This window comes from Oncorhynchus masou, unplaced genomic scaffold (genome assembly GCF_036934945.1).
Source record: "Oncorhynchus masou masou isolate Uvic2021 unplaced genomic scaffold, UVic_Omas_1.1 unplaced_scaffold_2226, whole genome shotgun sequence".
NCBI classification, from domain to species: domain Eukaryota; kingdom Metazoa; phylum Chordata; class Actinopteri; order Salmoniformes; family Salmonidae; genus Oncorhynchus; species Oncorhynchus masou.
In genome coordinates, this window is record NW_027008700.1 from 717 (window position 1) to 18,381 (window position 17,665).

The 17,665-nt window shown below is 44.9% G+C and overlaps 1 protein-coding gene across 1 annotated transcript; it reads left to right on the top strand.

Moving 5' to 3' along the window:
* The first annotated feature begins 2,049 nt into the window (after positions 1-2,049).
* On the top strand, positions 2,050-5,671 carry LOC135533114 (protein XRP2-like). The gene is made up of 3 exons (XM_064960524.1): positions 2,050-2,204; positions 2,858-2,943; positions 3,603-5,671. The coding sequence occupies exons 1-3, from the start codon at positions 2,135-2,137 to the stop codon at positions 3,684-3,686; spliced, it is 240 nt and encodes a 79-aa protein (XP_064816596.1). The 5' UTR covers positions 2,050-2,134; the 3' UTR covers positions 3,687-5,671.
* The last annotated feature ends 11,994 nt before the right edge of the window (positions 5,672-17,665 follow it).

The window sequence follows — 17,665 nt, forward strand, 5'->3', positions numbered from 1 at the left end:
TCTGTCGGGGGGGTCGTCATTGTTTACTAGTCTGTCTAGGGGGTCGTCATTGTTTACTAGTCTGTCGGGGGGGGGTGGGCTGCCATTGTTTACTAGTCTGTCGGGGTCGTCATTGTTTACTAGTCTGTCGGTGGGTCGTCATTGTTTACTAGTCTGTCGGTGGGTCGTCATTGTTTACTAGTCTGTCGGTGGGTCGTCATTGTTTACTAGTCTAGTCACCCATCATTGTTTACTAGTCACCCAACTGGTTGATCTTATTAAGCTGTGGTAAGCTCTTCACCTCATCTGTAAAATACACTACAGCAGATGTTCCCAAACTGCTTACAGTCCCCTACCCCTTCAAACATTCAACCTCCAGCTGTACCCCCTCTCGCACCAGGGTCAGCGCACACTCAAATGTTGTTTTTGGCATCATTGTAAGCCTGCAGCACACACACACTATACAACACATTTATTAAACATCTGAATGAGGGTTTTTGTCACTACCCGGCTGAAGGGAAGTGACGAGCTCTTATAGGACCAGGGCACAAATGATAATAATCAACAATTCTGCTCTTCATTTAACCATCTTACATATGAAACATTAGTTGTTCATCAAAAAATTGTGAATAACTCACCACAGATTAATGAGAAGGGTGTGCTTGAAAGGATGCACATAACTCTACAATGTTGGGTTGTATTGGAGAGAGTCTCAGTCTTCAATCATTTTCCACACAGTCTGTGCCTGTATTTAGTTTTCATGCCAGTGAGGGCCGAGAATCCACTCTCACATAGGTACATGGTTGCAAAGGGCATCAATGTCTTAACAGCACGATTTGCCAAGGCAGGATACTCTGAGCGCAGCCCCATCCAGAAATCTGTCAGTGGCTTCTGAAGAGTCTTTCGATGAGGTTCAGATATCGGTGAGTGGACTGGAGGCAGGGCATGAAAGGGATAAACGAATCCTGTTGTCGTCCGTTTCGGGAAAGTACCTGCATAATTGCACACCCAACTCACTCAGGTGCTTCGCTATATCGCATTTGACATTGTCCGTATGCTTGAGTTTATTTGCACACAAAAAATCATACAATGATGGAAAGACCTTTGTGTTGTCCTTGTTAATGCAGACAGAGAAGATCTCCAACTTTTAATCGTAGCCTCAATTTTGTCCCCCACATTGAATGTAGTTGGCCTCTGGGAAAGGGATTAACGGTGTCATTGCTTCCTGTCTGTATTAACTCCAGGCCTCTGGGAAAGGGATTAACGGTGTCATTGATTCCTGTCTGTATTAACTCCAGGCCTCTGGGAAAGGGTTTAACGGTGTCATTGCTTCCTGTCTGTATTAACTCCAGGCCTCTGGGAAAGGGTTTAACGGTGTCATTGCTTCCTGTCTGTATTAACTCCAGGCCTCTGGGAAAGGGTTTGACGGTGTCATTGCTTCCTGTCTGTATTAACTCCAGGCCTCTGGGAAAGGGATTAACGGTGTCATTGCTTCCTGTCTGTATCAACTCCAGGCCTCTGGGAAAGGGTTTAACGGTGTCATTGCTTCCTGTCTGTATTAACTCCAGGCCTCTGGGAAAGGGTTTAACGGTGTCATTGCTTCCTGTCTGTATTAACTCCAGGCCTCTGGGAAAGGGTTTAACGGTGTCATTGCTTCCTGTCTGTATTAACTCCAGGCCTCTGGGAAAGGGTTTAACGGTGTCATTGCTTCCTGTCTGTATTAACTCCAGGCCTCTCTGGGAAAGGGATTAACGGTGTCATTGCTTCCTGTCTGTATTAACTCCAGGCCTCTGGGAAAGGGATTAACGGTGTCATTGCTTCCTGTCTGTATTAACTCCAGGCCTCTGGGAAAGGGTTTAACGGTGTCATTGCTTCCTGTCTGTATTAACTCCAGGCCTCTGGGAAAGGGATTAACGGTGTCATTGCTTCCTGTCTGTATTAACTCCAGGCCTCTGGGAAAGGGATTAACGGTGTCATTGATTCCTGTCTGTATTAACTCCAGGCCTCTGGGAAAGGGATTAACGGTGTCATTGCTTCCTGTCTGTATTAACTCCAGGCCTCTGGGAAAGGGTTTAACAGTGTCATTGCTTCCTGTCTGTATTAACTCCAGGCCTCTGGGAAAGGGTTTGTGCTGATCCAGACTAAGGAAGTGTCCATGCGCCCCGAGGACGTCAGCAGAGTGTTCCAGAACGATGCAGAGGGACTCCTCGAGTGGATCGCCAACGGTAAGGAAGACAGACTGTCCCTCCTTATTCCCTATATAGGGCACTACTTTTGACCAGGGCCTGCAGACAATCTGCATATCATCTGGGTTAATCATTCAATAGTTGGTTTGAGGCTAGGGCAGACATCGGTTTGAGGCTAGGGCAGACATCGGTTTGAGGCTAGGGCAGACATCGGTTTGAGGCTAGGGCAGACATCGGTTTGAGGCTAGGGCAGACATCGGTTTGAGGCTAGGGCAGACATCGGTTTGAGGCTAGGGCAGACATCGGTTTGAGGCTAGGGCAGACATCGGTTTGAGGCTAGGGCAGACATCGGTTTGAGGCTAGGGCAGACATCGGTTTGAGGCTAGGGCAGACATCGGTTTGAGGCTAGGGCAGACATCGGTTTGAGGCTAGGGCAGACATCGGTTTGAGGCTAGGGCAGACATCGGTTTGAGGATAGGGCAGACATCGGTTTGAGGCTAGGGCAGACATCGGTTTGAGGCTAGGGCAGACGGTTTGCTGTTTCTGGTTCTCTGTAATGTATGATGACCTTTGAACCAAGAGAAAGGGGGGTAAGATCCTCATAGTTGAAGGAAAGAATTGTGTTAATGAGTTGGTTTAGTGCTTATGATGATTAGGCATGCATTTCTGAACTGCATCTCTTGTTGCCACAGGCCCAGTGACAGCTCTGGAGTTGAATGGAGACGGGGTAGTGGAGGCCTGCAAGAGCATGGCCAGTGACATGTTCAGTGGAACCAAGGTAACAGCATTCCTGACCTCTCTAGACAAAACATTTATTGTTGGGCCTACTGAGTGGCACAGTGGTCTAAGGCACTGCATCTCAGTGCTAGCTGTGTTACTGGTTCTAGTCCAGGCTCTGCCGCAGCCTGCCGCGACCGGGAGACCCATGGGGCGGCGCACAATTGACCCAGCGTCGTCCGGGTTAGGGGAGAGTTTGGTCGGCAGGGATGTCCTTGTCTCATCGTGCACTGGCAACTCCTGTGGTGGACCGGGTGCAGTGCACGCTAACATGGTCGCCAGGTGCACGGTGTTTCCTCCGACACATTGGTGCGGCTGGCTTCCAGGCTAAGCGGTCATTGTGTCAAGAAGCAGTGCGACTTGGTCGGGTCGTGTTTCGGAGGATGCACGGCTCTCGACCTTCGCCTCTCCCGAGTCCGTACAGAAGTTGCAGCGATGAGACAAGACTGTAGCTACCAGTTGGATAATACGAAATTGGGGAGAATTTATTTATATACTTTTTTACATTTATTGTTTTAATGTCAGTGAAACTAACCTGGTAAAATACCATTTTAAAAAGATCTCAGGATTTTATCAATTGTACTGAAAGTGTTAGTCAGAACTGAACTAGCTAATAATATAGTACCTGTATGTGAAGTAACTCTGTCCTATTCCCTGCAGGTGTTTGTTTCAGACAACAGAAATACTTCCTCTCGAGATGTGGACAACTTCTTCAACTTTGCTGACATGCAGATGGGCTTGTGATTGAGTCACTGTATGACAATCAACTTACTACACAACCAAGGATTTTTTTTGTTATATTTTTTATACTAGTAGGTAGCGGAGAAGGACAGGTTATTCAACATAGTGATGGTAGGTAGTGGAGAAGGACAGGTTAATCAACATAGTGATGGTAGGTAGCGGAGAAGGACAGGTTATTCAACATAGTGATTGTAGGTAGTGGAGAAGGACAGGTTATTCAACATAGTGATTGTAGGTAGCGGAGAAGGACAGGTTATTCAACATAGTGATGGTAGGTAGCGGAGAAGGACAGGTTATTCAACATAGTGATGGTAGGTAGCGGAGAAGGACAGGTTAATCAACATAGTGGAGAAGGACAGGTTCATTAGTTATAACGAGCAGCCAGGGGGGGGAACGCTGTATTAGTTATTTGGCTATTCAAATTTCTTGAAATTCAAGAAAGTATTCTTGTTTATATTGTGTATATTTTGGTTTTCGCTGTTCTGTTAGGTAATTTTGCTGTGTGTGTGTGTGTGTGTGTGTGTGTGTGTGTGTGTGTGTGTGTAACACACATTGAAACCATTGTGGTGAATGATCGGTGTAGAGTGAAATTGCCCCTAGATTCTGATCTTGAATCAGTTTTGCATTTCCCCCACTGTTTTATGTTAGGGTTTGTGGAGGTGAAGAGCTGATCCAAGATCTGTTCCGAGGGGAAACTTTACCCCGTACATCATGTGTTTTCTCTTCGGTATTTGTTAGGGTCCTTGCTATTTGGGATGCTTGGGACGTCCCAACTCTGTCATCCCATTCAAGTTGAAATTTAAACTAGTCTAGGTAAGGGTTAAGGTGCGGTTCGAGGTTAAGGGCTCAGACACAGCAGTAGTGTTCTCTGGCCCAGAGTACTTGGCCCCTCTGAACGTCATTTGTGAACCGAGTGCACACAGATTTGACATGTCGAATCGGGTGAAATGTGTCTGTGGTCAGACGTCTATAAAGGGTGGTCCCTAAAACACAGTGCGCTGAACGATCAACAGACGAACGCTAAATCCCCATTCGGTGCCATATGTGCAAGGCTTTCAACTTAGGTTTAGGGTAGGGATGTCCCAACCAATAGCAATAACCCATTAGTTTGTGTGTTTGGTTGAGCAGCAAGACACCGGGACTTCCTTAGTGGTTACCTGAGTTACCTGTGTTGTTTCCAGAAACGTTGTCAGGGTGATACTGGTGTAAATAGCTGATTGGACAATGCTGTGATTGAGTACAGGGGTGTATTCACTAGGAAATAAACAGAAGAAAGCGGGAGAAAATGGGGAGGAGACCTACCTAAAAATGTTTTGCTACAGTTGGTGTGCACAAATAGACACCTGAAGCCACATAATTCAGGTTGTACCTGCAACACTCTGGTTACACCAATGTAGACTACACCTATTATGTAAATAATTATTTCACATATTTTAGTTGTTTTGTTTTTTTGTGGGGGAGGGGTGAATTAAATAAATGTTCTTAGAAAGCATTTAGAATGTATTGAAGACAGGAAGAGAGGTGGTAATGTTGTTTTCTATGGGACCAGACAGGAAGAGAGGTGGTAATGTTGTTTGCTATGGGACCAGACAGGAAGAGAGGTGGTAATGTTGTTTTCTATGGGACCAGACAGGAAGAGAGGTGGTAATGTTGTTTTCTATGGGACCAGACAGGAAGAGAGGTGGTAATGTTGTTTTCTATGGGACCAGACAGGAAGAGAGGTGGTAATGTTGTTTTCTTTGGGACAGAATCTCATCCCTGTGATGAAATTCCTGCTTCTCAAATGGCGCCCTCGTCCTCTACTATTGCCCAGGGTAGTGCACTATAAAAGGACTAGGGTGCCGTTTGGGAAGCACGGTATACTTTAACATTTTGTATTTGTTGAAGGAATGATCTGATTGGGACTTTGTATTGCTGAATGTTTCCTATTGTATCTCTGTAGAATCAAATGAACATGTCATTACTAATATATTAAAGATCCATTTGTATGTGTTGTGTTTGAGATTTTACTGTGGGAGATGTTTCTGATTTACACTACCTTCTCAGCAGCTTGATTTTTCATCCAATTGGCGATGTGATTTCTATGGGAATATTCTAGAATCCGCGTAATGAAAATATCCACATTTTCCCACCAGTGGAATGTTTGCACCTGATGGACTTGTTGCAGATCAAGAACTGTTCATGACACCATCTGTTCAAGATCTGTTCATGACACCATCTGTTCAAGATCTGTTCATGACACCATCTGTTCAAGATCTGTTCATGACACCATCTGTTCAAGATCTGTTCATGACACCATCTGTTCAAGAACTGTTCATGACACCATCTGTTCAAGAACTGTTCAAGACATCTGTTCACACAGTTTTAAAGTTTATTACCTGCAATTCTACACATCTTGTCGGTGTGATGCAAAGAATAATTTGCTGTTTTAAAGCACATTTTCTTGGAATTCTATACATTTTTGCCCTGTCTCATGTGTATTTATGGGATATTTGAGTGACAAAAAATACAACGATATCTATGTGCTAAAAACCTAACTGATCTGTAGGCGGGTTGATCTGGACATTTCTGACAAGTTATAAATATCTCTCTAAGAGGAACTGGTGATGCACCACCTTGTGCTTTCTACTATTACAACTCTCAAGAGGAAGTTTACAGCCGGACTGAGTTCCCCGCAGTTTGGGAACCACTGGGCTCGTCTGCATGATGAGATTTTTATCGATTTTAATATTTTTATTAGTCAAGCAGCAGTAAAGCATCGATCGTCACCAGAATAAGACCCTCCATTTATTGGAGAAGAGCATCACTGTGCACTTCGTACCACCCTCTGAAGTTGATCATTGATTTCATCTGTAATAAACTGCATGGTTTGCTGAGTCGTAGAACCCCATGTACTCGTGTGACTCCAACTTTACCTTGATATGCAGGTGATTATATCAATATTTCCCCATAAAGGCGTTTCCACCACTATTTCTTGGGTAATAGATTTTACCGACACTAAAAGGTCTCACCATGTTAAATGGACAAATTATCTGTCTGCATTTATGAAATTGTGCCGAAACTTCCTGTTTCCAATATAGTTATTATTATTTTTTTATACAGTATGACTACACTCCTAAAATCTGTGGATGGAAATGTGTTTTATGCTACAAACTCTTGGTGAATGTTTTTTGTACAGTGTGGTAATTTATCACATCTTATCCAGAGCAATTAGGGCTAATTGCCTTTCTCATGGACACATTTTCAGTTTATTTTTATTTTACCTAGTTGGCTTAAGGATTCAAACCAGCAACATTTTGGTTTCTGGCCCAATGCTCACAGGATGTGAGGACTTGGTGGACTGTAGGGTGCTATATTGTACTAGGTTGGTTGACTGAGAACACATTCTCATTTACAGCAACCACCTGGGGAATAGTTACAGGGGGGATGAAAGAGCCAATTGGAAGCTGGGGTTTATTAGGTGGCCATGATGGTATGAGGGCCAGATTGGGAATTTAACCAGGACACCCCCCTACAATAAGTGCCGTGATATCTTTAGTGACCACAGAGAGTCAGGATACACAAAAGATGGCATCCTACACAGGGCAATGTCCCCAATCACTGCCCTGGGGCATTGTGATATTTTATTTAGACCAAAGGAACAGTGCCTTCGACTGGCCCTCCAACACCACCTCCAGCAGCATCTGGTCTTCCATCCAGGAACTGACCAGTACAAACACGGTTTAGCTTCAGAGCCAGCAGTGGGATGCAGGTGGTATGCTGCTGGCTAGTGCTCTGAGAGGTTGCTCGGGGGCCGGACATCTGGCCACTCTCTTGACTATACAGGCAACACAAAACTGTCAGTCTCCCTCAAGCAGTGGCAGAGAGCAACATGGGCACACAAAACTGTCAGTCTTCCTCAAGCAGTGGCAGAGAGCACTCTGCCCATCAACAACTGGACTCACTCATATCTCTGGACTTGTGGGATGGTGTGCATGCCCAAAGTGAGTTGTGTGACATACATATTGTTCTCAATACTTAGTTATTGCTTTATTTATGCTTCCTCTGTATAGCTTGTAACCTGTAAACAAACATGTTCAGGGATGATATGTCCTCTGTATAGCTTGTAACCCATAAACATGTTCAGGGATGATATGTCCTCTGTATAGCTTGTAACCTGTAAACATGTTCAGGGATGATATGTCCTCTGTATAGCTTGTAAACATGTTCAGGGATGATATGTCCTCTGTATAGCTTGTAAACATGTTCAGGGATGATATGTCCTCTGTATCGCTTGTAACCTGTAAACATGTTCAGGGATGATATGTCCTCTGTATAGCTTGTAACCTGTAAACATGTTCAGGGATGATATGTCCTCTGTATAGCTTGTAACCTGTAAACATGTTCAGGGATGATATGTCCTTTATACAGTCCTTTATTACTGTTGGTGCAGCTCTTGTCATATCGTATGTACAGTATATTCATATACAGTATAGTTCCTGTGTTAATTCTTGGGCTGCTTTATTCCCCTCTAACCGGGGGTGGTGTCAGTGGGTCAAAACGAGTCAAATATATAGAGCCGGGTCTCTTTCTTTCACTCATAATGCCCAAGGTAACTTCTGGATTATAAACTGGGGTTCACCTGGTTGGAAGATATTGTAATGAAACAGGCGGGCACACGAACCCTTAAACTTTCATCCTAAACATCTTGATTAAAACTAGTCTGTTGACATTTCTCTACAATTATATGTTTTTTGTGTCAGAAGCAAATGTTTACTTGTTGACTGAAACAGATACTTTGCTGTCCTTTTAAGTTTCATAACATGCATACATTTCCACATTGTTGTATGATGTGCCATATCCAGTGGTGTAAAGTACTTAAGTAGAATTACTTTAAAGTACTACTTACATCGTTTTTGGGGTATCAGTACTTTACTATTTATATTTTTGTCAACTTTTACTTCACTACATTCCTAAAGAAAATAATGTACCTTCTTACTTACATGTTCCCTGACACCCAAAGGTACTCGTTACATTCTGAATGCTTAGCAGGACAGAAAATGGTCCAATTCACACACTTATCAACAGAACCTCTCTGGTCAGTGTGATGCCCCTCCCACTCTGTCTGCCGGATTCTTTCTCTTTGCTCTTGTTTTCCTTAATAGGGTGTCAGTGGACGGAGCCGGGAGGGTCGTCAGCGAAATGGGACAGACCTGGGCCCGGGTGTGTCCCGGGATAAATGCACCTCTTCCCCATTCATCGAGGAGACTCTTCATGCAGACACAGATTTTGGTTGTGGCAGTGGTTTTTGTGACTGTTTGCGTTGGCACTTTTCAACACCCCTCATTATCCCATGTGTGCATGCAACCACTCACGTACACTACTGATTACACACCATTGTTCATTATATTTAGTTTACTTTAGATAAATATATTTTAGTTACGGGCTTTGAGCCGGTTTGTGACAAGTGGGGCCCATCTGACATTTTGGCAAAAAGAACTTTATTGATTTATGAAGGACTAATACTAGTTTCATTTGCTTACTAGTATGTGGGTTGTGTGTGTTTGGGAGAAAATGTGAATGTAACTTAAACTCTGTAGGGGCTTTGTTTGCATCTTTTGTTTGAGTTGTACTGGTTGCCTTTGTTTGTTTGGTTAACTTGCCACTGCTGTGGATAGTTGGTTGTGTGCTGTGTTGGAGAGAGTACATTGGTTAGTTTCCAGGCCCCTGCCCAGGCTGGAGACTCTTGCTCTACTAGCTGTTGGGACATCGGTCCAAGTACAGTCGGCTGTGTACCTCAGTGGGAGATTTAGGTAGGGTAGTGACACTTGCTACCCGGAGCTATAGCCTTTTTCCCCCTGTTAGGCTTAGTGATGTTTCATTTTGGGCATGGTTAGTTTTGTTGTTTGTGTGGTGTCTGGACTGAGCAGTTGTTTCGGGGGCACATCTGTGGCTTGGGGGAATCTGCTAGTGTGCTGGGTGGTTATTTCCTTGGGTTGAGTTATGGTAGGTTTTGGGGAAGCGCCATAGATATTTCAGCTGTCTTTTGTGGTGCCCAGTGTCATTGTCATTTCTCTGGTTGTGGTCCAGTCTGATGTGTTCAGCAAAGAAGAGCAAGAATTGTTTGGGTATTTACTTCTGACTATGGTGTCTAATATAGACGAGTTAATTCATTTCCCATCAGAGGAACTGTTAGTTATGTACTAAAGAACAACTGTTGAAGGTTGCTGAACACTACCAGCTTGAAATAGTTGAGTTTAGTTTATTTTTACAGGGACATTGCACATTAATCAACGTTTTAGTAAAAGTGCCGGTTTTAGCCAGACGGCTAATTTTCAACCACAGTCCCTGGGCAGGTTATTAAAAACAATTACAATATAGACAATAGCAACATAGGACAAGCAAGAGATAGCATACAGACAGAGCAACATAGGACAAGCAAGACGTAGAATACAGACAGAGCAACATAGAACAAGCAAGACATAGCATACAGACAGAGCAACATAGGACAAGCAAGACATAGCATACAGACAGAGCAACATAGAACAAGCAAGACATAGCATACAGACAGAGCAATATAGAACAAAAAGCAGCAAGACAAAATTCATAAAATCAACAGTGTTTCCACACCTCACAAGCTACAGGCAACATGGAAAGTGGCAACACACAGCTAGGGACCATGTTCACAAATCTGATTGACCTTTAGCCATGTCTTCATGCATTTTGTGAAAGTGTGATATGTGGTGTAGTTATGTGTGTCTGGTGGCAGTGTATTCCAGACATGGGAAGCTCTCACAAAGAATGCAGATTTACTAAAGGTGTTTTTCCTTAAGGGAACTATATAGTCACCTCTCATGGCAGACCTTGTGGATCTGCTGCCATATGTTTGGGTTTTCTGTTTAACAAAAATACTGAGTGGAGGGGGAGGAGCCAGGCCATTTAGGATCTTGAATACAAGACATGCGTCGGTGTATTGCACAAGATTTTCCCAACTCAGGAGCTCATGCTTTCTGAGGATGTAACAGTGATGATGGCTATTGGGCTTCCTATCAATCACTTTGAGAGGCAGTTTGTAGACAGACTGAATAGGTCTTAATGTTGTACAGCAAGCTTGGGCCCAACTAGTCAAGCAGTATGTTAAGTGGGGGAGTATCATAGATTTGAAGTACAGTTTTGCTACTTCTAGTCAAACAATTTCGTATAAATCAGAAATGAGCTAGGTTGAATTTGGTTATTTGAATTACCTTTTTCACATGCTTTTTAAAAGAGAGGTTGGAATTAAGTATGATGCCAAGGTACTTAAAATCCGATACCACCTGGAGCTTCTCCCCTGACACATAGACATCTGGCTCAGTAGCATCTGTTGCCCTCTTTGTGAAGAACATGCAAACACGAGTCACTGAGCCACTTTGTAACCTGGACCATTACAGTAGTGAGTCACTGAGCCACTTTGTAACCTGGACCATTACAGAGTGAGTTCTTGTGCAGCTTGTTGTTTGCTCTTTGCATGCACATATATCACTGTATCATCTGCATACATTTGAACTTCAGACCCAGTACAGACAGAAGGCAGATCATTAATGTACAGGCTGAACAGGAGGGGCCCCAGTATGGACACTTGGGGCACGCCCACATCATAGCTAAGAGTGGGCGACAGCTCATTGCTCACTCTGACACACTGAGTTCTGCCTTCAAGGTATGATTTCATCCATCTAAAGGCATCAGGGAAAAGTTGAACTTGGACAATTTTGTGATGAAAATCTCATGGTTAACAGTATCAGAAGCCTTCCTTAGGTCCAGAAACACAGCCTCAACAACGCCCCCTTTGTCCATCTTGGACTTCACATTTTCCAGAAGAAAGCAGTTGGCCGTTTCTGTGGAGTGTTTCGCTCTGAAGCCAAACTGCATGGAGTGTAATGTGAAGGGGCTGTTGTTGAGGTGGGCAATCAGTTGTTCTGCTATACACATTTCAACAACCTTTGACACCACAGGTAGTATACTAATGGGCCTGTAGTTACTCACGTCAGCAGGGTCACCTGATTTAAAGATGGCCGTTATTATGGCCGACTTCCATACCCTTGGAAACACCCCGAGACCAATAGTTGTGTTGGTGACCTTAGTAATGGGGCCAATGAATGACTCTTTGTAGTTTTTAAGAAAGGTAGAGTCCAGCACAAACACATCTTTGGCTTTAGAGTTCTTTAGTGAGCTAATCACCTTGTTCACCTTTGACTCAGAAACCTCCCTTATGATGAAGACAGGTTGAGTGTCATTCACTAGCACTGAGCCCAAGAAACCAGTGGAGGGGTTCTGTGTCAGTACCCTGACAGAGTCAATAAAGTAGGAATTGAAGGCTATTGCTATTTCGACTGCATCCTGTGTTAGATTGTTATTCACCATGATTTCTAGTCTTTTTGCAGTGTTCCTATGGTCTTTCCCTGTTAACTTTTTAGATTCTCCCAGATCAGTTTAGAATTTCCCTTTGCTTCACCAATTATGTTAATAAAAAAGTTTGCCTTGGCCTGTTTGATTTCTTTCATCACCTTATGTCTCAACATGGTAAACCTACGTCTGTCATGCTCCAATTTGGATCTTAGGGCTATTTTTAGAGCATAATCTCGTTCTTTCATCAATTTCCAGATTTCTCCATTTAGCCAAGGAAGTGCTCTTTTGGCCAGGTTTGGATTTGATTTTGTTTAGGAAGCCATTTATTGTAGTCTGGATTGTGGATAGAAAAACCTGACTATCAGCTTCCACGTCTGTATAGGACAAGAGATCATTCCAGTTAATTCCCTTAATTGCGTTTTCATAATAGTTTAATTCACTCTTAGGTATTCTGAGTTGATCCGGCTTTCTAGCAGTAGAGAGGTTAAACCTGCTCTTAGACAGCTTTCTGGCTATACGTGTCAGTTTATGATCAGATAGCCCAGTAACCATATTGAATGATTGAGTCACTCTCTCTGGTTTATTACTGAACACCAAATCCATCTGTGTTTTAGAGCAACAAGTCACCCTGGTTGGCCCTTTAACTAGCTGTATAAGGTCAAAGGTATTAGTGATCCGTTTGAGGGTTTTCCTACAAGACTTGTCTTCATAATTAATATTAAAATCTCCCATTAAGATTACCTTTCCCAAAGTCACATTCCCTAAGAATGTTATTAAACTGATCAGAAAACGCACTTTAGTAACACAAATTAGTGATAAATGTCTAAAACATTCTATTAGGTTAATATTGAAGGTGAATCTGATGGAGTGGTATTCTTGAAGTTTCCACTGGGCCAGCCTCTGCTGAGGACTCGCCGTCTCCCCATAACGTTACAATGGCCGCTCCATCGGCTAGTCCGAGTAGCCTTCTTTTTGAACAGCAGAAAGAACTGCTTCTGTTACAGCTGGCGCATGATCGTGGGACGCTAGCTAATGATCGTGGGAACGCTAGAGCATGATCGTGGGACGCTAGAGCATGATCGTGGGAAGTATGAAAAGTAATTGGTGTTTAAACAAGATTTGGAGCGTGCTAAAATCAAGCTGCAACAAGAGCGGCTAGAGCTGGTTAGGGAAGGAAAGCTCTCAGGGGAGAGTTTGCTCTGGGAAGGTGACCCAGATTTACCTAGGGTTCGTTCCTCTTTTGGTCGTGCCCCGGACACATTTGATATTGTTGGGAACTTACGGTTGTTGCCTTGGTTACCGCCAACGATATGAACTGGTCCCTGAGGTTACCGCCAACGATATGAACTGGTCCCTGAGGCTTACCGCCAACGATATGAACTGGTCCCTGAGGCTTACCGCCAATGATATGAACTGGTCGCTGAGGTTACCGCCAACGATATGAACTGGTCCCTGAGGTTACCGCCAACGATATGAACTGGTCCCTGAGGCTTATCTCCAACGATATGAACTGGTCCCTGAGGTTACCGCCAACGATATGAACTGGTCCCTGAGGCTTACCTTCAACGATATGAACTGCTCCCTGAGGTTACCACCAACGATATGAACTGGTCCCTGAGGTTACCTCCAACGATATGAACTGGTCCCTGAGGTTACCACCAACGATATGAACTGGTCCCTGAGGTTACCGCCAACGATATGAACTGGTCCCTGAGGCTTACCGCCAACGATATGAACTGGTCCCTGAGGCTTACCGCCAACGATATGAACTGGTCGCTGAGGTTACCGCCAACGATATGAACTGGTCCCTGAGGTTACCGCCAACGATATGAACTGGTCCCTGAGGCTTATCTCCAACGATATGAACTGGTCCCTGAGGTTACCGCCAACGATATGAACTGGTCCCTGAGGCTTACCTTCAACGATATGAACTGGTCCCTGAGGCTTATCTCCAACGATATGAACTGGTCCCTGAGGTTACCGCCAACGATATGAACTGGTCCCTGAGGCTTACCTTCAACGATATGAACTGCTCCCTGAGGTTACCGCCAACGATATGAACTGGTCCCTGAGGTTACCTCCAACGATATGAACTGGTCCCTGAGGTTACCGCCAACGATATGAACTGGTCCCTGAGGCTTACCGCCAACGATATGAACTGGTCGCTGAGGTTACCGCCAACGATATGAACTGGTCCCTGAGGTTACCGCCAACGATATGAACTGGTCCCTGAGGCTTATCTCCAACGATATGAACTGGTCCCTGAGGTTACCGCCAACGATATGAACTGGTCCCTGAGGCTTACCTTCAACGATATGAACTGCTCCCTGAGGTTACCACCAACGATATGAACTGGTCCCTGAGGTTACCTCCAACGATATGAACTGGTCCCTGAGGTTACCGCCAACGATATGAACTGGTCCCTGAGGTTACCGCCAACGATATGAACTGGTCCCTGAGGCTTACCGCCAACGATATGAACTGGTCGCTGAGGTTACCGCCAACGATATGAACTGGTCCCTGAGGTTACCGCCAACGATATGAACTGGTCCCTGAGGCTTATCTCCAACGATATGAACTGGTCCCTGAGGTTACCGCCAACGATATGAACTGGTCCCTGAGGCTTACCTTCAACGATATGAACTGCTCCCTGAGGTTACCGCCAACGATATGAACTGGTCCCTGAGGTTACCTCCAACGATATGAACTGGTCCCTGAGGTTACCGCCAACGATATGAACTGGTCCCTGAGGTTACCGCCAACGATATGAACTGGTCCCTGAGGTTACCTTCAACTATAAGAACTGGTCCCTGAGGTTACCTCCAACGATATGAACTGGTCCCTGAGGTTACCGCCAACGATATGACCTGGTCCCTGAGGCTTACCGCCAATGATATGAACTGGTCCCTGAGGTTACCGCCAACGATATGAACTGGTCCCTGAGGCTTACCACCAACGATATGAACTGGTCGCTGAGGTTACCGCCAACGATATGAACTGGTCCCTGAGGTTACCTTCAACGATATGAACTGGTCCCTGAGGTTACCGCCAACGATATGAACTGGTCCCTGAGGTTACCTTCAACGATATGAACTGGTCCCTGAGGTTACCGCCAACGATATGAACTGGTCCCTGAGTCTTACCGCCAACGATATGAACTGCTCCCTGAGGCTTACCGCCAACGATATGAACTGGTCCCTGAGGCTTACCGCCAACGATATGAACTGGTCCCTGAGGCTTACCTTCAACGATATGAACTGGTCCCTGAGGTTACCGCCAATGATATGAACTGGTCCCTGAGGTTACCGCCAACGATATGAACTGGTCCCTGAGGTTACCGCCAACGATATGAACTGATCCCTGAGGTTACCTCCAACGATATGAACTGGTCCCTGAGGTTACCGCCAACGATATGAACTGGTCCCTGAGGTTACCGCCAACGATATGAACTGGTCCCTGAGGCTTACTGCCAATGATATGAACTGGTTCCTGAGGCTTACCTCCAACGATATGAACTGGTCCCTGAGGCTTATCTCCAACGATATGAACTGGTCCCTGAGGTTACCGCCAACGATATGAACTGGTCCCTGAGGTTACCGCCAACGATATGAACTGGTCCCTGAGGTTACCGCCAACGATATGAACCGGTCCCTGAGGTTACTGCCAAAGATATGAACTGGTCCCTGAGGTTACCGCCAACGATATGAATTGGTCCCTGAGGTTACCTTCAACAATATGAACTGGTCCCTGAGGTTACCTTCAACGATATGAACTGGCCGTATAGCCAAGCACATTAACGAACGAAAACTGAAGACTGTCGCTGAACCGGCGGTGTTTTTGCAGAGCCCCATATTCGGCGTGAGTGGGGGCGTTCGGTGAGATTTGGGACTTACTCACCGAGATACTTTGGTTCATGGGGCGGCAGGGTAGTCTAGTGGTTAGAGCGTTGGACCGGAAGGTTGCAAGTTCAAATCCCAGAGCTGACAAAGTACAAATCTGTCATTCTGCCCCTGAACAGGCAGTTAACCCACTGTTCCTAGGCCGTCATTGAAAATAAGAATTTGTTCTTAACTGACTTGCCCAGTTAAATAAAGGTAAGAAAATTAATAAAATAAGAAGAAGTAAGAACCTAGTGCTAGTGAAGATCCTGAGAGACACAGGTGCCTCTGAATCGTTTATGTTGGAGTGTGTTACCCTTCTCTGCTGAGACTGATTCGGGGAATTGTGTTCTAATTAGGGGAATAGGTTTGACCAGTCTGTCAGTTCCATTGCATAAACTGATGTTGGATTCTGAACTGGTGAAAGGTGAGGTTGTTGTGGGGGTGCGTTCTCGTTATCTGTATCCCGCGCCAATCTAATCAATGCGCAACGGACTGACCCCACATTAGAAGAGCTGCGTGACCAAATTGTGCCTGTGGGACAGTTGGGAGATGTTGCCCATGGCTATTTTCTCCAAGAGGATGTCCTGATGAGAAAGTGGGTGTCTCGTGGTAATTGCTTTCTTGGGGAGGTGATTAGTTAGGGTTGGTGTACCAGTTAAGCTTTGTGAGTTGGTGTTGACAACTTCCCACAACAACGTTGCTGGACATATGGGTGTGAGTAAAACCTACAATTGCATATTAAGATTTCTTTTGGACTAGGTTAAAGAGGGATGTTTCTGAGTTCATCAACTTGTCACACCTGTCAATTAACTGGTAAACCTAATCAAGCTATTAAGCTGGTACCACTGTTTCCTATTCCTGTACCCAGCCAACCTTTTGAGTGTCTGATTTGACTGTTGGTCCTCCTCCTCGTTCTAAAAAGGGTAGCAGTTACCTGTTCACTGTGATGTGTCAGACCACTAGGTTTCCTGCTGCCTATCCTCTTCGATCTATCACAACTAAATCTGTGTTAAAAGCTTTAACTCAGTTTCTCTCACTGTTTGGAATCCTTAAGGTAATTCAGAGTGATCAAGGATGTAATTTTACCTCTAATCTGTTTGGTCAGGTTCTCCAACAGCTCCATATTAAACACAATTTGTCTAGAGCCTATCACGCTCAAAGTCAAGGAGCACTGGAACGTTTCCATCAAACACTTAAGTATTTGAGAACTTATTGTACTGAGATGGATAAGGATTGGAAGGAGTGGTTGCCTTGGTTACTGTTAGCCGCTAGGGAGGTTTCACAGGAGAGCACGGGTTTCAGTCCAAATGACCTTGAGTTTGGACATAGGGTGCGTGGACTTCTATCTGGGTCCTGTGTGGCTCAGTCGGTAGAGCATGGCGCTTGCAACGCCAAGCGTCGTGGGTTCGATTCCCGCTAGGGCCACCCATCTGTAAAAAGTAGTGGCCCCAGCCGACTTGTAAGTCGCTTTGGACAAAAGCGTCTGCTAAATGGGATATATATATATTTATCTGTTCTCCAGGATGACTGGAAGTCTCCTGAGCCCCCTCAGTCCCTGCTATCTTATGTGTGAGACCTGTACACCGCTGGTGAAGTGGCTAAAGAGAAGCTATCATCTTCACAGGAGAGAATGAAGGGCATATCTGATCGGCGAACTGAGCCTCGTCACTTTAGTCCAGGTGACCAGGTTCTTGCTCTGCTGCCAATTGTTGGTTCTCCTTTTCAAGCCAAGTTTCA

Bases quoted from the DNA above. Each gene is read 5' to 3' on its own strand.
- LOC135533114 (XM_064960524.1), top strand. From the start codon at position 2,135: ATGCGCCCCGAGGACGTCAGCAGAGTGTTCCAGAACGATGCAGAGGGA. The intron at 2,205-2,857 runs GTAAGGAAGACA...TTGTTGCCACAG, and splicing joins CCTCGAGTGGATCGCCAACG to GCCCAGTGACAGCTCTGGAG. The intron at 2,944-3,602 runs GTAACAGCATTC...TATTCCCTGCAG, and splicing joins ACATGTTCAGTGGAACCAAG to GTGTTTGTTTCAGACAACAG.